At 34.7% G+C, this 26719-nt stretch overlaps 1 protein-coding gene across 1 annotated transcript; it reads right to left on the bottom strand.

The window, feature by feature from the left end:
- Positions 1-345: 345 nt before the first annotated feature.
- LOC118270430 (sodium-coupled monocarboxylate transporter 1) lies at positions 346-26449 on the bottom strand. The gene is made up of 10 exons (XM_035586013.2): positions 26304-26449; positions 12905-13117; positions 6528-6670; positions 6031-6233; positions 5391-5522; positions 4583-4942; positions 3938-4068; positions 3120-3370; positions 2444-2577; positions 346-1968 (listed from the first exon to the last, which is right to left on the bottom strand). The coding sequence occupies exons 2-10, from the start codon at positions 13110-13112 to the stop codon at positions 1572-1574; spliced, it is 1959 nt and encodes a 652-aa protein (XP_035441906.2). The 5' UTR covers positions 13113-13117; positions 26304-26449; the 3' UTR covers positions 346-1571.
- Between the last annotated feature and the right edge of the window lie 270 nt (positions 26450-26719).

Raw genomic sequence — 26719 nt, 5'->3', positions numbered from 1 at the left:
AATTTAACCACTCTTTTAATATTTATTTTTATTTTATAATTATATTTACTAATAATATAACTTATATTAATTATATTTACATTACATGCTATTATCACATGGATATAAAATTCGATTTTCCACACACTCGCACATATCGTTCTATTATAATCGATTAATTGACATGTTGGAGTGTCTTATTAATTTTAATTATATTTAATTTCTATTTACATAAATATTAATTACGTTTCACTCATGATTGAGATGTAAATAATTGAAGAATTAGGTCTCTTTTAAAATATTATATCGACGCGACGATAGAAAGGCTAATTGATCGATGCTACTTTAAAATTTACATGGATCGGGCGATACTAACTTGTATAAATTAAGAATACCCTTAGCCGACGAGCATGCAAGAAAAGACTGATGACTGTCGGTGAAGCAAAAGAGGTATGTAAAATTCGTTGCAAATGGCGTTCCATTATCTCTGCCTTCCCCTATGGGAGACAGGTGTGAGTTTATTTATGTACTTTTAACTTAATTTTGCAAAAAGAATTCACTTAGATCAATTAGCCTTTTAACCCTCTATATATTATAAGGCAAGATACAAGGCACGTCAAATTATAAAAAAAAAATCTAGAACCATTATTTAAAATAATAAATAATACAGTCGTGTATTACTATTTACACGTTATAACCAATATAAGCTGACCGTCAAATGTGTTGAAAGATCATACACAGACCATAATAAACTGGTTGTTATAAGCTCGACAATGACGATGATTATATCAGATTTCACACGATGCTCTTTATAAGTTTAAAATTAGATTTGATAGTTATTTTGATCTACTACTTATACTATTAAATGCCTAACGCCTACGTCCTGTATTGACGTCTTGATTTATATTTCAATACAGTAGTACCCTTAGTACGAGTTTGCTTTACGTTTAAAGAAATCAAAACGGTTCGGCGCTCTGATTGACCTGCTCAAATAAACCAACCAATCACAGCGACCAACTCGTTCTCGTTTTGATTACTTTAAACGTGGGTACAGTATCTATTTGATTATTGTTACTTCAATTTGAAGATTTTTTCGACCAAAAACAAATTTAAGGTCTGATAGTCTAGTCAAAGGTCTTTCATAAATTCATAATCTTTTCCTAATCGTAATATTAAACTTATTAGATTGAGAAATAATATTCGATAAAGTGCTAGGCTTTTGTCTAGGCGTTTTACCGTCGTACTCAGAGTTATTTAATGTTAACTTAACCCAGTCCTTATTGCAATTGTTTTCTGAACAAAATCGTTACTAAGGAATAGTTTAAGTAATCATTACAATGTCTCTGAGTGCGACAGTTAGTCTTCTTCTATTAATGTACACTAAAAATCTTTGCTACGCGATTATAATTCTCAAACACGATTTTATAAGCCTCCATTTACAATAAACATCACTCTTTTACATCACAAACGTTCAGCAGCATCTCCAAAACTACAAAAATCACCCTTATTGCCACAGTCGAACAATCCATTTTAACACTAAAATGGCACGCACATGCTTTTGAAATAGGACCTTTTAATTCTAATAACAGGAATCACAACCGTGTTCTTACTAGTGAAGGAGTGGGAGATCTTCTTACATCATATACGTCAAATAACCGACTTCCAGTAGTCACAAAAACTCCTGGTTTCTGATCTACTGGGTCATTTGGTGCAGTATCAGTTACCGTTTCTTCTGTCTTCTCAGAAGAGTCTTTTTCTCCTTCTTTTTCATCAGGAATTGCTGGTTTTTCTGTGCTATAGAACCGCTTGGGTCCTGGGAGCTTCTTCGCTATTTGGGCTACGACTGGGTGCAGTAGACGTTCATCAAAGGCATCTTTCTCACTGCCTGTTAGTAGGCCGATGATGTTGCCTAATGTGACGCAGATTAAGGTACCAATAACTGCGTACCACATGTACGATATTGAGTAGAACTTTTGTAGTCCAGTTAATCTGTGAAAAGAAAAGTTTGATTGTAGTTATGTGTGTGTGAGTGAGTTCGAGAAATATGCTATGCTATTGAGCATAATTTAATATGAGTAAAACATTGGTTCAACAGAAAATAAGCGTATAGTGCACATTTTTGTGAGCATTGATATCACAGCTCGTAATTTTGACTACACGGTTGGCGCGGTGTCTGGGCAAAGTGCAATGCACGGAACGAGTCTTTGTGTGATCCACAAATTGTTGTTTCGAGTCTGGGTATTACAAATGTGTATGTGGGAACACGAGCGAAGCCACTGGCAGAAGCTAGTTTTTAATATAAATTCTTTGATAAATATATTGAGTCATAGTACACACATTTCTATATGAATGCTCGTTATGTAGATTCAAATCTAATTTCAAATGGCTAAAGACAGAAATGTGCTTATATTAAACCAACAGTTCTAATATTAAACCAGACATTATAAAGTAAAACAATACTTACATAGGAGATTCAGTCGGTATAGGATGAGTCATGTTAATAGACTGCAGTAGCGGCGCCAGGTGTGCTAGGGTTTTGTTCACTTCCACAGGTAACGCTTGGTGGGTCAGTGTCGATAGAGTTGCATTAGGACATTGCTGGAAAAATAAATAACAATTTAAGAATATAATTTCTCATTCTCAACCTTATCATTGTCATCATTATATTTTTCTTTATTTATCATTCAGTCATCATAAAGATTAACTGTTACTCAGAGTCGTTTAATGGTTACTTAACTCAGTCCTTAGCAATTGTATTCGATACAAAATCGTTACTAAGGAATAGTTTAAATAATCATTAAATGTTTCTGAGTACGGTCATAAGCAACAGATGTTCTAATAATAGAATCTTAGATCAGTTAATTTTATGAAGTTCGCAAAATGTTGAGTTACAGTTTGATCGGACTCTTTTACAAGCTTTCTTCTATAATATCTGCAGATTTAATTTTTACGTATTTTCATAAATACCAATTATTCTATAGCATGTGCCTTATTAATAAAACTCAATTTATTTTTTCCTATCTTTTATAGTACCCATATTTTACGTCACTAATTGCTTAATTGGAACAAATTCAATAGATCTAAATTAAAATACTTCAACAACTCCAAGAAAAGAAAAAAATAATGAAGATAAAACCAACCTCAGTAGACATAGGCAACATGGCGACTCCTTTATCGACATACAGTAACCTACAGGCTGCCATCCAAGTTGTTACAATATGAGACCCAATCATGCCCCATAGAGCTCCTTTTCCATTGGCAACAGGGCAGAGAGCTGCCAATATAAATACTCCTAGTAAGGCCCCTGAGGTAGCTGATGTGACTAGCTGTGATCCTTCCACGACTCCTCCCACAATACCGACGCAGAGAGATAAGCACATGATGATGAGAGCTGTAAAAAAGAAAAATATATGGTAAAGAATAGTCCTTTTTTGTAATCGGTCTAATGTCTAAATGATTAAATGAATACAGTTTGTTGACCAGGTTCCGACTCAAAGCAGAAGGAACGGGGTTATTTTAAGTCAGTAAGACTCTGACACTCCCTCTCGCCTCACCCAGGACGGGAAGTCATTAGATGATTTTACTCTTCAAAAAAAAGGTGATAGAATTCCCAAACATAGATAGAAAATCTCAACAAACAACTGTTGGGTAGAATGCCTACCACGACCATCGATAGTAGCACATTAAAATGTGGACAAATGGCAACGTTTTTGTAATAGGGAACTGCTAGATAGAAAATAAAGAGAGCGTGGTGGGTAACGTCTCAACTTCAACTTCATGTTAAAGGGAAATTCAATTATGACATCACCTATTTGTATTTGCTTCATGATAGTACTCTTTCATACATAATTAACAATGTTCTTATTATTGAAGTCGAAAAAACTATTAATACAGTCATTAGGCACGGTATGCATAATTCTTAAAAAATCTTTACAAATCAGTACAAATGATATCTTACCATAAATAACTCCAATGATTTTGATAACAGTCAACTGTTGTTTATCACTGATACCCTTGAAAGCGGGTGCGAAGGACACAAAATCTTCCCAAGTCACCGTGGATAGAGAGTTCACATTCGATACCAGAAAACTGCAATAAAATAAAGATTTTAATTAATCTCCACGTTGTATAATAAATAAAGGAAAAGAAATAAATTGTTTGAAAGAAAGGCCGTAGTATTTTCTCACGTCCTTTGTATAATGGCTATAAACTTGTATAGAAGTCGTATCTAACTATCCACAACTGAATACTTTAAATTCTAGCTAAAGTGTAAACATTTTGCCTCACATAACGTTATGATCTGAGTGCAGTTTTCTTTTAAAAATCGTCGTATCATTACGCCTTTTATGCCCGAAGAGGTAGGCCACTGTAGAACGTAAACCCACTTTTCACCATTTGTATTATGGTCCCATGTAATAGAGGGCGAGCCTATTCCCATATATTGGACAATGCCAGACTCCGTGCTACTACTGAGAAATTTTCTAAAAACCGAAAAAAGCCCAGCAATACTATGCCCGACCCAGGAATCGAACCCGAGACCCCTTGCGACCACTCGACCAACGAGGCAGTTTAAAAAAACATACCGTTAAAATACACAACCAACCTTAAAGCACCATTGAACAGACTGCCCAAAAACAGTCCAAGCATTCCAGGTAGGAAACCAAACTGATCTTGTACGTAGAAAGGCAGAACTTCATCAGGAGCAGCGATCTTTCCAGACGATAGAGGGTCGCAGTACTTGTACATGGCATACAAGGTCATACCGACGACCCAGGAGAGACTGAAGAGGACAGCCACAGCTGGGACGTTGGCGAAAAGGGTCTTCCTGACCCTGGCTTCACTGGACATGGAACAGTAGCGCTGAACGAAGGTCTGTTGGCAGCCGTAGATGGACACTGACATGAAGAGCTGGCCAATGATCGCTGAGAGCGTGTCGACGCGGACGGTTGGGTCGCCTGTGAACCTGGAAGATGGAATAGTTTTGTTTAGTACCTATTGATATACGTACTTAAGTACAATGGTGTGGAAAACATGATTATTAGTCAGGCATGATGTGTAAAATATTGTAACCCATGCATTAATAAGATTTATTTATTTATTTATCTTAAACATTACCTACATATATTTTTATAGGCACACCTAATACGATAAATGCAGTATAAATCTTAAATGCAGTACAAAATGCCATCAGACCACCACAGAGGGGGCCCAGTAGGGCTGATGCCTGATCCGGAGCTACGGACTACCTAGCGGGCTTACCGTGGCACTGGCTCAAAAAGCAGGAGAAAGAACGGGGTCGTTTTTAGTCAGTAAGAGTCTGACACTCCCTCTCGCCTCGTCCAACGCGGGAGAAGCCATTGGATGATTTCCCCCTCAAAAAAAAAAGGATAAGATAAAGGAATTATACTCACTGGAAGAACTTCAGTCTTCCTCCTTCAATGTTGTCGCTGACTACTTGTTGTGGGCCTCCGGCTGTGATGGTTGCTTGGATGATGAAGGCGCCGCTCACCAATATCATTGTCAAAGTTTGTATCACGTCAGCTCTGGAAAAGACAATATTCAGGATGAATCTTCAATCAAGTTCTTAATTCCATGTCAATAAGACACGATTTAAAGGGGACATTTGTTTTGAAATAAAATGTTGCGATAACAAGAAAATCTTATAGCAATTCCTTAAAAAAATAACGTCATCTATCTTTATATCTGTAGCTTTACCTGTAAACTTAAACCTCATATTATTCACTGATGAAAATCTAATAAAAATCCGTTTATATTTTTTGAATACAATGTGAACTGATGCATAAGATAAAAGTTTTTTTGTAACAACAAGATGTGAGAATAATTTTGTGCAAGATAAAATACTGAATGGAGCCCACTCAACATCAACAGACGCGGCAGGCCCAGAAGGAGATGGCGGGACGAACTTGACACCTACGATAAGGATTAGCCGCAGAAAGTTCTGCACAGAGAGGAGTGGAAGGAAGGTAGGGAAGCCTTTGCCCTGCAGTGGGACGACCACGGCTAAAAATTAATTAATAAATAATAAAATACCTGATAGCAGCAGCTAATCCACCAAGCAAGTTGAACACAATTCCAACAATAGTCAGTGCTGCAGCCGACGCCCAGTGAGGTAATGCCAGTACAGCATGGAGCGCCACCGTAGGGGTGTACACTGTCACTGATAGATTTAGGACTTGTCGTAGAAGGAAAGTTGCAGCTGCCATGCGCCGCACCCATCGGGAGCCGAAGCGCATCTGAAATTATTAAGGGGTGAAGTTAGAAAAATTGTACCTAATGTTTATTTGAAAGTACACGCAGTAGTAGGAAAACTGAATTTTCTTTCTTAGTATGCAGTATAAGTCGTTTTATCACAGTAAACTAGATATAATGGACCTATGGAAAGGCACAGGACGACCAAAGAAAAGATGGTTTTATTAGTTAAACAATTAAAAAGAAAGAAATCTGATTGCGCTAACTCCATTATCTCTAGTTAAAGGGGGAATCTCTAGTAAAAGGGGAATAACAAAAATCATACTATAGTTACTTACTTGTAAATACTCATACACGGAATTAGTATGCAGTCTATAATAAACTGGTACGAAGACCCAGCAGACGATGGGGAAGGCGAGAATGATGCCGTAAAGTGTCTCCCACATCGCAGAGCCATAGTACACCAACTCAGATGGAAATCCTGGAAGGAACGAAAGCTTAGCGTCAATACAACAATGTAAATAGGCATATTTATGCCAATCTCTTTTAGGGGATCAAAATATTCCAAAGGCATTTGGAATGCAATGCAGTGCAATTAAAAATGTCAGGGACGGGAGTGTTCTTGGATATAATCACATAATCATCAATAGGCTATAAGTGGCCACTACTGGCCAAAAGCCTCTTCACGCTCGGAAAAGGTTTGAGCATTAATCACCACGCTTGCTCAATGCAGGTTGCCGCGATTTTCTCATGATGTTTTCCTTCACCATTTGTCAGTAGTGTCTATTAGTCTCAGAAAGTACAAATAACTCGGAGAAAGCATATTGGTACTTGCCGTCGGTAGGTTTTGAACACGCACCTTCATACATGAGAAACGTGCGTCTTAAGCCTCCGGGCCACGTCATAAGAAGATTTTCTGTTCCAAAATCCTAACGATACTTTGTCCATCCCAGCGATTAAAATCAAACCAAAAAAATTGTCACGTTGTCTTGTTGTGACTATTGACCTAGACTGTAAGACTTTTCAAGTGTTCTTAATCGTCAAAACATTGAATTTCTATTTTAAAAGCTATGACTAAGTAATTTGGAAAATTTTCTAGTTCATCGAACGAATCTGTGTGTCAACATTATTTTCGCAATTCGGGCATTTCACTGACTAAATAGTTTACTCAGAATAAATATTTTTAGTTCGTAAACGAGGTGTAAATTAGTACATTTTGGCGAGTTTTCAAAAATAATTGTTTTGGTTACTACAAATGAAGTTTTGAAAAGCTGTAATTAAATGTCTGACATTGGGTAGCTGCCCATTTAATGTACTTTGATGAGGGTATTCCCGAAATGAGTCACATGATGGATTTTGGGGAAAATTCTTTGCTCAAATTTTCATTTTGCAAAATCGGGATGTTTCCTCTTTCAAAAATAGATTCGGACAGAGGGAATACAAAAAGAGAAATGACTTCATACGTTTTGGAAACAAATTGAATCAGGACATGTTTTGTTTTTAACAAACCTAAACTGTTCTACGAGTAATTATGGGCAAAACCAGAACCAGAAGGGATTATTTATCGTTTTAAGACCAGACGTAGATTCCTACCTCGTGTAAATTTTTATTGATTGTATTTAATTATACTAATTGTCAACAACAGTTCATTGGCACGATAACACACCTAATCCTAAGCCTGTGTTAATTGTTTGGTTAATAGGTTTTAGAAGCCTTTCAATGTTAGCACGTTTTAGCACACACATCACGGTTTGGGCCACGTGGTTTGACAATTTTTGTTCGGTAATATCATCCCCTACAAATATATTAATATTAATACTTTGTCAAATAGTTACGTGAGTAAGCCGAAAAATATAATAATTAATTTTATTTATCTACACTACATTTTCTACGCTATATATCAATCTACGGTGCTCAATGAAATTTGAACTCTATTCGTCAAGCATTTATGACATATAATAAGTAATCATTGTAGCATTATTTTTCATACATTTCAACTTATGTGTACAAGAGCTAATATAGATTATCTCATCCAAATGTCAATCATCGGAGTCATTTCTTGGCAATCAATGTTTCCAAGTCATACCGGTGAATATCTGACATTCGAAGAGGCGCCTCTTACGTCATTTGTATAATAAAAACATTGTATCGAAATAATCATGAAGTCACGCCTTTTTTAATTTTCAAAAAACGAAGGCACTTTGTTTATCATCAAATTAAAAATGCTATATTTTTTTTTTATTATGGGTTAATAAAAACTAGTTCTTTCAATTCATTTCGGAAGTTTTAAACAAAACGTCACAATTCTGGAATGCTAAATCTATTCAAGACGAGTGATCACGGGAACTACAACATATTTTTATTATGAAAAAGAACATCTACCATTTTTCGTTGATTTTCGACAGCTGATTTTAATACAGACATTTATTTAATTATTTTTTTATTTATCATCATACTTTCAATTATCATTACAAGTTTAACCTTATGCGATAAAGAAACTAACATTTTCACTAATAAGTAATTTACTCTGAGACACTAAACTGACGACGCATTTTATAAGAAAAAAAAACAACGATTTTTCTTAATCTTAAGAAAACTAAGTACCTGTGCGAAAGAATTTGTTCCAAGGTTATGTGGTACGAAATAATTTAATGATTTGCATATTTTAGTATATTATATACGAAATTAGCCTCACATGAGTAAATTAATTACTTATTAAAATACCGGTGTATTATTAAACATATTTTTAAAGATTTTGTAAGATGCACTACAGTGACAAATATATGTATAAACGAACAAAACGTAGGTACGTACTTTACTTAGTTTTATATTATACTGAATATACTATTTTTATGTTGATTTTATTACACAATGTGTTGTTACAAGTTATAACTACTTTTCCTGTCTACATTAGGAATATGTTAAAAATCCAATTGGAATAATATATGTAGTACCTTTGTACTTTAATTTCATATAATAATATTATCTGTTGTTCTTTGTATAACACAAAGAACAACACCTCTTACGACTTGATTTTAACCACATAATAGTTATCATATTGGCTAACGATATACGAAAAATGAGCGAAATAGGCCCAGTATATAAGTTAAAAAGTGCATTATTCTCTAAGAGCTAATTTGAACACTCTTCACAAATTCAGCATTATAACAACCGCGCCGCGTCCGTAACATTCCTAGACAGCCTACAAATTATTAGAGCTCTTCTATGTTCAAGGTACATGGAGCCGTACACACAGAATAGAATACTTGATTTATTTAATCATTTATTTTGTTTGAAAATTTCATTTTTTTAATTATCTATTTTCGTTGAAATATTTAGTTGTATTTAATTATGCTTCTGTGGCCGAGTACTACCTGTAGTTTCATTTTAATCATAAGAGTAATCTCCATACATAATAAAGATATAAATAAAATCACTTAAACTCAAAAACAACTCAGAGATGTTTCCAGATTCACTTAGCCTCTAATAAAATTATGAAACCTACGTATAACAAACAAGGCATTCCCCCACAAACGAGGCGGCCAAATTATAAAAAAGTGTTTTTATGAATTTTATTGTCGTCACATTAAAACATTACGATTTTTTGTACAAATTTTACCTTCATTAATGTAAATTATGATTGAACTGTCGGTCGAAAATTGTGAGCAAAAAATGGCGCTCACTCTTAAGTATATCTTTTGTTAGTAAATGGATTTTTTTGGCATAATTATATAAATACATACAGTATATTGTTTGAAATGATGGATAATATTCATTTAGTTACTGATAAACATTTTGGATCTTTGAATTTATTATATTTTCTTAGCGATTTGTTATTGGGGAACTGATGATGTTTATGACTACCATTTATAAGGCCCGGAACTGCGGACAATCTTATGGGTTACCGGGGCTCCGGCTCGAAGTAGAACAAGGAACGGAGTGGTTTTTAATAAGTAAGATTTTGACACCCTCTCTCGCCTCACCCATGGCGGGAGAAGGCATGGGATAATTCTCCCCGATCAAAAAAAAAATGCCATAAAATAGTGGTATTTAGTCGCATTTTTAACTCTGCGTCACACATCATTAGAAATAAAGCAAGTAAATAGCAAGAAGTAAAAGATCATGTTCATTGTTTGGTAATAAGCCCATCATTGTCCGAACGATACTTTTATCGAACTATATTCGATATATATCGATCTTGTATTCAAAAAAAAAATGTATTTGCCAATGCACCACGTCCTAGGAATAAATCTGAATAAGGTTGGCCTATATTAAATTGTTCGCGTTTATTTTAAAATTTAAATGAAAATCAAATCCCTATTCACAGTGCAGTAAGGTCAGTTACATGCACACAAAATGGCGTCGGTTTGCGTTCCAAGAATCACACAGAACTATGTATAATAGAACCAGTATTTACGGTGCGACTAAATATTATTATTACAGTTTTTCAGCCATTATAGTAACATTATATTATTGTAAACTATGTTTTTATGATGATTTTTTCGAAGTTCCGTAACAGTAACTTGAAAACAAGTTTTCATGTCTGCACAATAAAGGCAAGCGTCCACATGCCCGCATCGTACGCATCGCACGCAACGGATTTTAGTTTGTCTTGTATAGAAACTCATACAACTGCGTCCACTGATCCGCATCGTACGAACCGTATCATCGGCAATACCTACACGCGATGCGTGCTGATGACGTCAAACGCAATGCGTGCGATGCGAAAGATGCGGGCCTATGGACGCCTACCTTAACAATGGCTCCATAACAGGACTATGGGCCCGTGATGGTCCAGTTGTGGACTACAGGCCCATAATCCAGTTATGTCCATAGCAACGTAGCATAGCACATCTTTGGTAGATAAGCACCTTAAAGAACATCTGAACATTTTTAGTATCATTTCTGCGGAACGCGACGCTTATATTAAAGTCTCCGTTTTTTGTCCATATACATATAATTCCTACATACATACATAATGTATATAACTTTGTTATATGTTTCACACTCCAGTGTCCCGCGTAATAGCACCTATATGCTTTTATTACAACGGCATTATTATTATTATAATAATAGACACTATTATTGTGTTTGTTCAGTATTTGTTTATTTCATGCAATCTTTTACCATTCAACGATTTAAGATTTAATGTCTTCGTTTAAGTTTATGTACATTGTGTAAATGTAATTTTAGTTGTTGACTGACAGTGTGTTGATATTTTGTGTAAAAAAGATTATTTTTTGTGTACAGTCGACCATTTTTTTTTTGTACTCATTGTTACAGACAGAAAGACCAATTTTCGAATTAAATTAATTTATTACTATAGCATTTATCATTATTATTCTAAATGATTTCGGTGTGTGAATATTAACTGAGTGATAATACTCACAAAGTGCCAGTAATCGAACCATGAAACAAGTACAAAGAGGAGATGCCATAATATGATTGTGCACTGTGACAAAACAAATGGGCCCAATGATATTATAAGTAAAAAGGTGTAGATAGGTTATAAACGCTTAGAAAGTAGGTAGCACATTAAAAAATGTGGATAATTGGCAACGTGTTAGTAGCATGGAACTGCATGTAAGAAAATAGAAAAGGGTGTAATTTGTACTGTCTCCCGCTCCCTATAAAGTGTCACGCATTATGTTTAAGGGAAATCTAGTTATGACATCACCTCTTTGTATTTTGCTTCATGGATTGAACTCAGTGGCGTACTATATGTATAAGAGGCCTATGTTCAAAATGGACTGATGATGAATCCAGCTCAAATGTTAATCAACTTTAGTGTTTTGTAATAAAGTCAGAAGTTCAAGATCACCACTCAATAGTAACTTCTAACCAAATAATGTTTATGACAAACATAATTCTAGGAAAATGTAGTTAGTTCGTTCGTAATGAAATAACTCATTGTCTTTGCGACATAGTTCCCAAACTTTATATTATTATAGATATAATTAAAAATACTATTACTGTATTTATTATTTAGTTTATTATTTATTCATTACGCGGTTTTTCCTAATGTTATTCATGGCGCGGTTTTTCCAAATGGTACCTTTGTACCATGGTTTTTTTATCTCCTTTCTAGCTAACTATCATCGCGTATTTTTTTAATGATAGTAGATCAAGGCTTGTCGTTCTACGTGGAGGGCTAAGGGGGGGCCGTTGATCAACAGTGGACGTAGAGATATAAGTAGATGTAGTATAATTTCTTGGTATATTTCAATCAATATCGATTAAACAGTTTCTTTGATTTTCAAACCTAACAATAAATACTATGTTTGTGATTTCAAACGAGTACAAATAATCTGACTGTGTATGACAACCTATTTTTATTATTAAACTATTTGTTTTAGCTTGACCTGTTTGTTTGTTTGGGTCAAATTTAGATATTGAAATTACTGCCCCGTTCTGACGACAGATCAATCTGATTATTAGTGCAAACTCTTATTCTTGATTATACACATTAACACCGTTTAACATAACAATATTTTTTTCGTATTACTTGTAGAAACGAACAATAAAACTACAAAAACTCAATTACTTTGTCTAACATTAAAACTCTCAGAAAATCACCGTACCATCGTATATTGAAAACTTTTACCCAACACATAAAGAAAGCATTTGTCTAACATTAAAACTCTCAGAAAATCATCCTTCGTTTGTATATTGGAAACTATTTCATCTTCCACATAAAGAAAGCATTCAAACTTACCTAAAAACGACCTCACTCCCAGCGTCCCTCTAGCCACGGATAAAATCATAGCCAGGGTAGAGACGCCGCCTCCAGCGAAGATGTACGCTTGCTTGGCGCTGCCACCGGCTGCCGCATCCTTCCTCCGCCTCCACAGAGGGGCACAGGATGAGGCACACACGAATATACCGAACACTATACACTCCCAAGCTAGCCACCCGGAATTCATTGTTTCTGAAAAGAATATAAGAGTTTGTTTAGATTGATACGTATTTTGAATTTGTGAACTGAGAAGGGAATATGATTGGAAAATAATTTTAACACTTTGAACAACGTGGTGGTCACCTGTGACCGACGTTAGCGGAGGATTTGGCTTCAACAGTTTTCTATTGGCAGTCAAAAACTTAAAAGAATGTCTATCAGTTAGTGAGTTTCAAATATGATAACAGTAGCAATCGTTTAAAAAAAATAATGCGAACATTAATTAGTAAAACATATAAAAAAATAATTGATCATAATTTTTACAAACGTGACATTCCAAAAAACCCTTTAATTGATATATTTCAAAATCCTAAATACTTTCAACTACAGGTGGTTTCTTGGACCTGAAACTTATTTCGCTATAACAGCTCCCATTTCGCTATAACAGCTCATGTACTTCTTGTACACTTTTTTCTACATTTTTTTATCATAAAATAATTATTTCACGTACATTATGTGTCATTAACACGAACGTAGACTTTGGCTTCCACATAACGTTTGGCAATTACACATAATTTTATAATCTCAGCATGTGACAGATCAAATATCAAAGATGGTGACTTTTCTGAGACTTGCAACAATAGTAATTAAGAGCATATATAATGAGTATGTACAGTACATTATTGTCATAATCATACGTTAGGAATAAAGACGTCTGAATAATAAAAATAAATATAAATGTTGCATTTTATATGTGACTGGGCATAATATTTTCCCACACATACATAGGTTGTATAAGTTCTTATATGTTTGTTTGTTTATTTAAATACATCGACGACTCACAGTTAATGAAAAGCAAAATAGAGGAACAAAGGAATTCATTCTAACACTATTCATAGTTTTAATGAATTATTTACTTTTACATGTTAAGTAAAAACGGCTTAAATCTTTATAAATGGTCATTATCAAAAGTGGTTTTCTATAATTCCCAGCAGGTTGGGAATGACAGTGTGGTCATCAAAAAAACCGACAACGCACTTGTAACGCCTCTGGTGTTTCGGGTGTCCATGGGCGGCGACGATTGCTCATCATAAGGTGATACATCTGCTCGTTTACCGGCTTAGTCACAGTGGAAAGGCAGGTAATTGCGTCTGTATAGATATGTCGGTTCGACCGGAGTGATAGCATGACTTTCATATTATATAGCGACGTGAAAGAACGCTCGTTGTTAGATCGTGTGAGTGAGATTACCGAAGGCCCAGATTCACAATATTCCTTGATGTTTAACAAACTATCTTACGCCACGGCAGCGTGTGAACACGTTACAATTGCGATAATTGTATAAAACATAGACTTTTACTATATACAATAGATTATATTTTGAGAAAATATTACCTACCTAACATGTATTTATATAGCAGGAACAACATCTATTAGATCTGAACAATGTCCCAGATTCACAATATTCCTTGATGTTTAACAAACTATCTTACGCCACGGCAGCGTGTGAACACGTTACAATTACGTCAATAGTACAAATCTTTATACTTAACGTAAAAAACTAGCTTATATTGTCAAAGGAATTATGCGTAATGGAATTTGGATTGATTGCTTTAACTAGTAGCAAGTTTTTACGTTACAATCATAGTGATGTATTTTGTACTATTAATGTAGTAGCCTAGATAGAGTAGATATTTGATAAATATGAATTTTTCGAGTTATAAACCGCTTTTCTCATCACGAGATACGTTTTTTTTATGGAACACCGGCCGGCAAACGAGCAGACGTATCACCTGATGGTAAGCAATCGCCGCCGCCCATGGACACTTAAAACACCAGAGCCGGCCTTTTGGGGGTTAGGAATTTAAGGATTGTTGGGGAATCGGGGATTGGGAAGATTTGGATGGGGGGAATTGGGCCTTCGGTAACCTCACTCACACAACGAAACACAACCTTGCGCTGTGTTTCACGTCGGTTTTCGGTGAGGCCGTGGTAGTACTCCGGTCGAGCCGGCCCATTCGGACCGAAGCATGGCTCTCCCATACTTAAAATCACCACCACATCTATCACGAGATATCACGAGACACGTTACAATAAAACAATAATATTATTGGACAAAATAAACAATAACCGATAGTACTATAGTCTTCCATTCTTTACTTACTTCCGTATTACATCTATTAATACTAGCACTTACATAGAGGAAAATCTACTTTTTCCATGAATATTTATGAGGGAATTTCTTTGTTTCCGATCGTGACTCTGAATGAATGAAGCGTCTACGGTATTGACGGATTCACATAGCTTTACTAATAAATATAAATACTTACAATTATATGTATGTATGTATCATAATAAAATAATGTGGAAATATGTCTGACTGGGCTATTTCATTCTCACGCTTAGGTATAATACTGTATTGATTTTGTTTTATAGACAAATGAGTAGGCGGGTCGCCTGGTGGTCGGTGATTAGCGCCAACCAACAACAATAGAGGAGTTATAAGTTAGTTGCCAGGAGGGTTTTTGAAGAAAGTCGACCTTCACTAGACCGCGCGGTCGGTGCGATGTAGCGGGTTCGGTTCCCGTACGGAGCGATTTTTTTTATGATCTACAAATTGTTGTGGATGTGAAATTGTGTGTCTGTAAACGCACGCACGACAAGAGAAAATCAAAATGTGGGGCAAAATTAAAAAAAAAAAACAAATAAAAAAACTGACCGCGCTGATATCAACGGTGAAACAACGCAAGCGTTGTCTTTTGAGATCGTAATATAACTCCGCGTGAGCCAGTCCATTCGTTCCCAAGTATGGCTTTTCTAAAATTGTATTTATTACATATTTGGAAAGGTTTAAAGTGGTTTAAATTACATACTAATAGAGTACAAAATCGCAGCCAATAACAATACTCAATTTTATCAAGTTCTTAGTAAAACAGTAGAAACTCTGCCAAAATATTGGGAACGTGTTGGATTTGAGGTAATGTACTTGTTTGGATGGAAAATCCTCACTTTATATTCGCTTGTGAATGTGTTGTTTGTTTGATAATATTGGTTGTAGGTGGATCGCACTAGCAATAATATTTATTACTGTACGGAGTATGTGTGGATAACACCACTTAGAAGAAAATCCCATTGTAGGTTTGATTAAATTTAGCTGCGAATTACCTAAAGGGTTGCCCAAGGGTTTTAGTCAGTATCGATTCCCGCCGATTCGGTCAAAGTGTTGGTGAGTTTATCATCATCATATAAGTATTCATCAGGCTCATCGCCTATTACATCAGATTTATAAAATACATTGTGAAATGTTGGTGTAAATTTTACAGTGGCATTACATGCCCTAATGTGCACCACTTCTTACCTCTTTGGGGATAAAAGGCATGACGATATATAATAATATTATTTTATGCCACTAGTCGTTCCCTAACACGACTTTAGATTTATTTATCTAAATGTAAATGCTAACCATTTCCTTCTTCGATATCTATCAACATACCGAAGTTAAACTAACATTAGTTACAAACAAAATAAAGAAGACATTCGATTTGTTGCATTCGTTTCTGCATTTCTAAACAACAACGTACTTAGGTCATGATGTAAGCGATTAGCGATCTTAAAGTTTGCAGTTTAAGATCTAGAGTCAAAGGTTCAATTTTTCAGGTACGATTTTTCGTCGTAAGAGCCGACACAAGTACATTAATAGGTACTCAATCTCTCTCTACGTCGGTCCTTCATGTCTGAAGATCGTGGTCATGGTGGGTGATTCTGGCGCGCACAAATTGTCTCCATCGGCTTCTGTCTGATGCTATGCTAACTAATGCTATGGTACTCAATAGCGTGCTCAAATCAAGATATTTTTTATAGTATAAGCCGGTAAACAAGCAGACGGATCACCTGATGGTAAGCAATCGCCGTTGCCCATGGACACCCGAAACTCCAGAAGCGTTACAAGTGCGTTGCTGGCTTTTTTGGGGTTAGGAATTTAAGGGTTGTCCGGTCGAGCCGGCCCATTCGTGCCGCAGCATGGCTCTCCCACACATACTTCCCTTTCACTGGCATTCTTCATTTAGTAGTAAATAATGCCTTCTTCGATTGAATACATCGTGTGAGTATTCAAAGAAACAGATGTTTGTTTGAAAACGTTCATTAAGATGGCTTTTTGTTCGAAAACAAGCATTCTTTAGTGAAATCCTGTTGCCACAAACAATGTCTGTTTTTTCAATACAAGGTTCTGCGTATTTTGGCTGTTTGTGTTTGTTTCAGTGTAAAGAGACAGTTACATTTTCTGTGATACTTTTGTCAAGTTTTGTTATAATACCGCGGGAAAATACTGATGTTTTATAGTTTGAATTACTTTTTTGTTTTACATTAGGCTAAGTTCAGAGTATGTTAGTAGAAACCTATTTATTAGCAGATTTGGTTCAGTATATATTGGTTATCCCAGGCAACACAAAAAAATAATGGAAGATGGAAAGTAGGTATGTCACAATTATAGTTAAAACTTCAAAATAAAAAATAGTCAGTTAATAACGTCTAGTATTAACTCCCACCAATTATCAAGTTCAAAATTTAACCGTTGCAATCCGCTATCAAACGCGCCTGGCTTTACATCCTTAGTACCAAGATAGTGTAAGAACACGTCCCAACCTGTTTAACCCGTCAGTAGCCCCGTTACGTTGACTTATAGAGATCACCTCCATTTCTATAAATAACCCCTTTTACTTGGAACGTTCGCGACGGTTCTATGAGCACCGGACTCTTTGAGGGTTAAGTTCTAATGGTTGTTGTTGATTACTTGTTTGGCTTGTGTTGATCTGTCAATCTGTAATGATTTGTAAAAGTACGTAGAATTAAGATAATTACGTTTCTGTTAAATAATAAACAGTCAAAAAATATAACTGCGCTTAAAAAAGGGAGTTCCTTAAACTAAAATCCAAAAATAACTGTTATTAATATACTGCTTGTGTCTACAACTGCTAGTTTAGAAGACGGTGCCACAAGTATTAAGTACTTAATAAAATATGAGTGAACCAATATGAAACAAATTTTTATGGGACCAAATTTTAGCTAAACCGCGTCGAACAAAACAAGAATTACGCAAATCATACGTACGTACGTATGAAAAATAAAAAAAAACATAGCGGCCGTGTAAACACATCCTCCTTTTTAGGAAACCGGTAAAAAATAGACATTATGATTTAAACTCGATTCGACAAAAGCCGTGCTAAGAAAAAAACTCAAATATTTAAAAATTCTATCATTCACAAATTAGCCAGAACTATATATTCGAAAAAAAGAAACCAACCATTTAGTAAGTTTATGTAAGAGTTATACCGCATAAGTAACTATATCTACACTTGTAAATACGGCTACATCAAGCTATGCATAACCAATGTAAACTGACCCTCAAATATGTGGAAAGAACATAACAAAGCGAGACCATGATCCACTGGTTCTTTATTATATACCATTAAATCGAACCCTATCAGGGAATAGCAATTAAAGACGTTAATGGACTTAATCAGTTTGCAGTTTATTGATGTTTTCATTTACATACATACATGCATACGTAACTAGCTAACATTTCAACATAGTATAGTATTCTAAGAAGTATTTTTGTAACAATAATAATTATAATTGTGGTTAAATTGTAGTATGTAACATGGGCATTCAAATTTGTGTGCTGCCACTGAGAAATTTTCCGAAAAAAAGCCAGTAAGTAATTTAAACCCAACATTTTGCCTGATCCGGAAATTGAACCAAGGACTCCTTTTCCGGCAGTCGCACCTGCGACCACTCAGCCATCGAGGCAGTATTTACAAATAACTATGAAATAGGTACATACATTATTAGCTGTTGAGTCGGAATTCTGATTCCCTAATATGGAACATTTTTTTAAATTATTTATTTATCTTATAAAGTTAACAATATTGTGTGGACTTACATACAAAAGATTAAAAAAGAAGCCTAGTGAAGGATCAGTTTATTAAAAAAATAAACATCAACTAAACAGTGAATCTATTAATAACTAGAATCGAGTGTTTCAATAAAAAATGCAGATAAATAGTAATTACTGTCATTGCCCTAGCGACATGTCTCTTAGACTAATGGGAGGAAGTTAGCAGTTTGCTCCTACACTACAATTCCTAGGTGTCAGTGTAAATTATAAATGACAGACAAGGAATTATCGAAGACACTTCACAGTAGATAAATCTTCTCTAGTCTTCTCTATATATAAAAAACAATTGCTGTTTGTTAGTCTCGCTAAAACTCGAGAACGGCTGGATCGATTTGACAAATGTTGGTATTGAATTATTTGTGGAAGTCTAGGGAAGGTTTAAAGAGTGAGAAACAATATTGGAGGCGGTAAGAATTTTGCCGGGCCAGCTAGTAATATCATAATTATTATTATTCGAAGTCATACGCAAAATAACTCTTGTGTAATAATTAATTGCTGCACGGCACGGTTGACGCGGTGGCTACAACTGGTTGCCGTGCAACGTATAGCAGGTTGGATTCCCGCACGGTTCAACTTTAAGCTCTAATTTACACATGATAAATAACCTCAACTAAGAATCGAATTATTACGTCCCGTAATTTGCACTCTACCTACCTCTTCGTGAATAAAAGACATGATATTGCAAGAATTGAATTTAGTACTGCTAACTCAATAATCACACTCTCAAACTTGACCCTACTCATCTAAAATACAAATTCGACTCACAATAAATAAAACTTATCTGATCTGGCTGAAAATACAAATCATACAATAGGAATGATGACGTCACATCATTACGTACTCACACACATACACAAACACAAGCATATCAAGCTACCACAAATATTCAATTCCTTCAAAGGATTTTCGTCCTTGTCACAGAACTATAAAGTTGAAAATGTATTGCAGGTACAAGTATATGTAAATTGCATCTGTCGTGGTCAATTACATATGCATTTGGCACTGAACTTGCCACGTCATTCAGCTGATATTTTGTCTAGTACCTATGAGTTTAAATCACGACACACTGATAATATAAATGTGAATGTTTGTATGTCTGGTTGTTTAGATGTTTGTCCGTCAATCACGCTGAAACTACTGAACGAATTTTGATGAAATTTAATATATAGACTCCAAACAGTGTATGAATTGAGCTGAATTGAGCGTGCTAAAAAGCCAGAAATACTTCGCCCGACCCGGGATTCAAACCCGAGACTCCTTGCCTGGCAGTCGCACTTGCAACCACTCAGCTAACGAGGCAGTCCTACTAACGTGGCAGATAACTTTTGTTACTTGCCGGTGGTAGGTTTCGAACCTGCACCCTCATACATGAAGAGTGCACGTATTAAACCTCCGGGCTACCACGACACTTAGCTAGAGGACAATACATCCTACACTAACTTACCTAAACGTGGTCTCCACTCAAAAAACGCCATTCTACACTCCGTGTAATGTTATACGAATAACAAAATCTCAGTAAACCAAAAAAATTAAAAGTAAACAACATAAGATGAGAATAATAATAATTCTGAGAGAGGTTAAAAAATATACGTAACGTAATTAATACTTAAATAAAATTTTCCATATACTACAATACAATACAATGGTATTACATTTAATTTGTTTGTTACAAAAATGTATCAATTTTTGTCCTTTACTGTCTTCATACTTTATTTTAAGATCAATCAAGTTATTTGGTATTGTAACAAAAAGCAAAGTTTCCGATGGATTCAGTTACTTATACTGTAATTAAAAAAACAATTAACTAAAGTGTGATAATTATTTCTGACTGCCTCGGTGCCTTGTTGGTTGAGCGGTTGCAAGTGCCACTGCCGGGCAAAGAGTGTCGGCTTCAATTTCCGAGTCAAGCAAAGAATTGAACAAAGTACTGGGCTTTTTTTGGTTTTTTCGAAAATTTCTTAGTAAGTAGCACAGGGTCTGAATTGCGCCCAGTATACGGCAATAGGCTCATTCTCTGTTACATGGGACTTATAACACAAATGGTGAAAAGTGGGTGTACATTATACACTGGCAATATGTGCCGTAATGTGTAGGAGCACCTCTGCCTACCCCTTTGAGATTGAGATCTATTGAAAAATAGAGACAATTAGTTTTGTGACTAAGGAAACAACCCAATACTTAAATACTACAAAAGTAAAGAGAATAATATTCTATTTTCCATACATATGTATGTAGGAATTTCCTGAAGTCACGAATCAATCTATTGTATATAAGGCACAATATGATCACGTTTTATACATACTTCTGCAAACACGTGGGAGTCACGTGTGAAGTTTTGAAATACCTGTATAATAGTTATATACAAGGAGCTTTAAAAGTATCTGCCATGGCTTTAATAGGAGATAGTGTTTGAAGATTACAATAGTAAACATTAATGATTGATTATGAGTATGTTTTTTTTTTTATACAAAAATAATCAACATGTGACTTTGTTATGAAAGAGCCACTCTTTCACTGTCTCTGTCAAAAATATGAAAAGAATTGATAGCAATTATTGTTTTCATTGACAAACCGAAGCATCGTGCGTATTTGTGAACCATTTTATACAGAGTGGGTCAATGTTAACTTATTGATGTTCTCAAAATGAATTAACTTGTTCAGGGTACGAAATTTCTTCACAATTATAATCTTTGAACACAACACTATCTCCCATTAAAGCCGCGACCGATCATTTTAGAACACTTTATGTATAAGCTATGTATTATAATAACAATAATAATACCAGCCCGCATTAAGGAAGCGTGGTGATTAAAACTCATACGTTCTCCGTGCAAGAAGAGGCCTTTGGTCAGCAGTGGCCACTTATAAGCTGTTAATGATCATAACAAAACCCATATTACTACAGAAAACTTCGGAAAACAAAAGACACTCATACTCAAGAACCAAACGGCTTGAGAATTTAACCTAAGCAGGGAGCTTACTCGACAGTTACGTTTGTGACCACTCACTTAACGTATATACCAGTCAAAAATGTGTCATTATTTATCATTGCTCATTAACGGCGCTAACAACATCAAACAGAATGCTATCAAAGATCAACTAATCATCCTTTAACAATCAAATCAATTAACTTAACTAATTAATCGAAAATGAACTGTCTGTCCCCGAAATTAAGGTATAAAATTACGCGACAGACAAAACATTCCAATTATTGAAAAAAAACAATGGAAGGAAATGATTTAGTTCCTTTCACAGCTGGTTCAGCTTATTAGTAATTCAGGCGTTCGATGATAAGTATGTTTTGAACGTTACAGCGTGTTTCAAATAACTTCCACGTTTTAAGATAGACAGAGAAAGAGAGAGATGTTGAAAATCCAGTCTTTGGTATAATTTAAGCATAATTAACTTACATAGGTACTTAATTACGTAGAAAAAATTAAATATAGGTACCTGTAACTCGAAGTTCTCACTTCGAATTGTAGGTGCCTATATTTTATTTTATTTTAAAAAGCGAGTATGTGAGAACTTACTCGCTTTTTACGCTGTTTTAAAATCGGTTTAAATTAAAATAATCAATGTATGTAGTGCAAAAAGACTCTGGTCACAGAAATACTTAGAGTTGTGGTTCCCGCACAAAGACGAAATATGGACGGAGAAATTAAAAAAAAAACATAACAGAGGTTTTTCTTCAGATTCCAACAATTATACGACGGTTTAAGGTCATATGAAATTTATATTTAGAGAGACAACTGAGAAGACTACCTGATATCAATAGTCTAAAAATCACGATTTTGATGAGCATTTTTTTGTGGAACCACATGAAAAAAGTAATAATAGAGATAGTGGTAACCCAATCTAACAACTGTTGTAATAAAAGCGGTTCTTGGCCTAGAAAAGGTTGGGAACTGTTACTCTATAGGTATATATTTTTATTTTTTTGGTACATTACTTTTATAACATGCTGTACCAACAACACCGTAAACGTACCTTATTATTTTTAATGTCCTTCCTTAAGCCGTTACTGAAACTACTTAACAGGTTTTTCGCACTACACTCATGGTTAAATACAACCCCAATACGTACAGTATTGAAGGATTAAGCAGAGTAGTATTAAGTAAATTAGAGTATTTGTATCAATGTAACATACACTTTTCGTCAATAATGTTATGAGTTTCATACAATAGATGGATGTGCTGATGATTACCTATGAGTTGGAATGCTATTAACAAGAATAATGTTAATAGAAAAAGCAGAATGCCTGACCCATTTTTGGTGAGAGAAAGAAAATCGTCTAATGTCGTATCCCGTTGTTGGTGAGACGAGAAGGAGTATCCGTTACTGACTAAAAACCCACCAACATTCTGACTCCTGTTACGAGACGGATTCCCTTTTACCATACCCCAACAAACAGATCTGGGAGCGCATTCTAGACATCTTATTCACAGTCTGACACTCTCAATTATACTTTACATATTTTTATAATAACTATCGTAAGACATACAAAAATAATTATAAACATAGGTTTACGCACAACTAGCCTGCGCGACATCGCCGCGTCCGCGCACGCTTCTTATAAAGAAGAGTCCCTCTTTGACTCGAAACTAGTAGAGTTTTTCTCATTATTTCACGTACACTGATATTTTTAATGAATATACTTTACATGGCCAAGAAATTGAACTCATAACCTCATCTCAGTTCAACACAGTGTCGTTATACTTTCAACTAAATCAATGCGGATGAACGTTCAGGGCTAGGCAGGCTGCCAAAATGTGAACATGACTGCATTTAAAGATATATCACTTCACCAATCAATATACTTGCAACTTTATCACGAAAGGGTAAGGTTGATAATTTGTTAAGAGGTTTGGTAAAGATGGGTATTTTGATGTGCTTGTCTTTATAAATGGTCTAAGTTCAAGGATTTTAGACGTTATGGTTTAATTAAACAAAAGAGTGTTTATATGGGTGCTTTGTTGTGTTTTAAATGGTGGCATAAGGTTTAAATTTCAATGCACAACAACACAATGTTTGGTTGTTGACTTCTTTCTCAGTGCTTGCAAAAGCGGGATGCTCAAAGTCGGAAATTTGGGTTTTTTTAGTATTTCCTATGATTGTAATGATACTGAAAGAACTATTAAATATTTTTATGGACCCTTAGTCATATTTTACGTCACTCTCGGAAATGATTGGTTACAATAGGGTAGATGACTAATTTTTATTTTAATGTCCGTCTTGTAGAGTATTTCAAAATATTAGACACCATTTTTTATTTTCGTACCTTAACAAATACTTCCAAAGATATATCGATTTAAAATATCACGTGACGTTACTTTTAAGTACATTTTATACGTAAAAATGACGTATTTGTTTTCACTCCTAAACCGTTTTATCTAAGTATTGTTATGAAAAGCTAAAAAAATACGTGTCTAATATTCTTTCATTACCTAAAAGTTAGACTAAATAGATTTTTAATTTTCATACCCCGTTATCATCCCTATTATAGTCTAATGTACCGCTATCAAACGGTACTTATTTAGGTTATGTGAAGCTATTTATTGGTTGAAATTGAGAATAAAATCTACTGAGCTGCTTATCTTTGCACATATTTGAATTATCCATACTTAATACACAATGTAATATTATTAAATGGGAAAATGTGTTTGTTTGTCCTTTCTTGACGTCGCGTCGCAATGGAACTAGTTTATTACATGATTTGTTGTGTGAACTTAGTTGGAAGACAGACATAATTATATTACTTTCTTAAAATGGGGAGTAGAAGTTTGTATAAAATATTCCGCAATTTTTGAGATAGAAAGCTAAAACTAGGTATGTGGATAATTTGTGACTAATAAAAAAATGTGTTTGATTTTTTTTTTTTAATGAACCTCTTTAAAAGTGATGCCTTGGGCTGAGAGCTAATATAGAATTTTAAGGGTAATGTAAGTTCTTTTATAGTAATAAAATTTAAATGCCCATAACGATGAAGACTGGCCCCTTGTGACTCACGGATGTGCAAGCAACCAGCACAATTTAGTTAAAAAATAAACAACAATAATTTAATTAAAATAATGTATCAAAACAAACAAAATTATCACAATTTAAATGAAGTATAATGATATACCGTATGGGGAAACCTTTTAGGACTTGAATTTCCGTTACATTCCTAAACAACCTACAACATTACAGCTCTTCTGTGGTCAAGGAATATGGAGCTGTTCATTAATACTTGATTAATTTCATTATTTATTTTGTTTGAAAATATCTTTTTTTATTTTTCGGTTTTCGTTGAAATTGTATTATGCTCCTGTAGACTAGTAATACTTGTAGTTTAATTTAAATCATATGAGTGATCTCCATACTGTATAATATAACCTTATAATCATGTTTAAATTATTTTTCTTCTGCATGTCATTGTCCATTATGCTTTATATAAAGAATAGATTTTACTCTGCATTATTGACATAGTTTCTTTTCTAATAATCACAGTAATAACGTCTCGCTTCTCAATTAATTTAATTCCCGAAGGTGTAAATTAGGTGCAAGTTTTTATACGACGATCTAAAACCCGCTTTTTAACAGTTATGTAGGTCCCACTATTGTAATAATAATATATTTAATTGTCTCGTTAGTAGATCGGTTATAAGTGCAACTGCCGAGCAATAGGTCTCGGGTTCGACTCCCGAATCAAAAAAGGGGAATTTTAGAAAATTTGTGTGTGAAAATTGTGCCCAATTATGACTATAGACACATAACTTCATAAGAAAATTGGTGAAAAGTGAATGTTATAATGTTGTTATAGCAGATAAATATATAGTAAATCATTTATTTCAGAATATTATTCCATAATGTATGAGAAGGTTATGGCATGTTATGAAAACGTATGATAAAAACTTCCTGGTACACGCCATTTCTACACTACACTACACAAAGCTTGGCAAACGATACGATGACAATATCACAACAGCCCCTATACCGAGAATTTTTAATTTCCCAAGAAATGTTACCGCGTTACCATGACTACGAAATTTAACTTACATAATCTTCTTCTTACTTCGAAATTATCAATGTTTTGTATTGAAAAATTCCACAAATCGTTTACAAATCGATATTTAAAAAAAAAACAAACAACAAACAGGTACATACCGTAAACAGTAACATTATAAAACAAATATAAGAAAAAAAAACACAACAATACAAATCCTAGAACAACAGAAAACGAGACACTTGCCTTTAGAAAAACAAACATTTCTAACAAATACTCACAATTATATTTATGATCCAAAAATATACACTATATTTGGCGAAAAGCCACTTTTGCACAAGACTCGACACCACGCGTGCGCTCTCGCCGGCGTCTACCGTACGAATGCGTGCGCTCAGTACGTTCGCCACCGAAGTACTAGTCTTGTACCGCGATCTAACGTCTTATAAGTACCAAGTTAGTGTTCGATATGTAAACAGCATGTTTTCAGCGGATAAGGATATCATGTGATTGGTGGATTGAAGGGTTTTTGAAGATTTTTCGACTAATTATACTATATAGATATCACTCATATGATTTTAATGAAACTCTAAGTTGTACTCGTCCACAGAAGCATAATATAACTAAATATTTCAACGAAATAAATAAAATAAAAAAAGCCATTAAAAAAACAATGAAACAAACTAAGTTATTAAAT

Source organism: Spodoptera frugiperda, chromosome 13 (genome assembly GCF_023101765.2).
Source record: "Spodoptera frugiperda isolate SF20-4 chromosome 13, AGI-APGP_CSIRO_Sfru_2.0, whole genome shotgun sequence".
In the NCBI taxonomy this organism is placed as follows: domain Eukaryota; kingdom Metazoa; phylum Arthropoda; class Insecta; order Lepidoptera; family Noctuidae; genus Spodoptera; species Spodoptera frugiperda.
The sequence above is the reverse complement of the archived record's forward strand: the minus strand, read 5'-3'. Positions and strand labels throughout refer to the sequence as shown.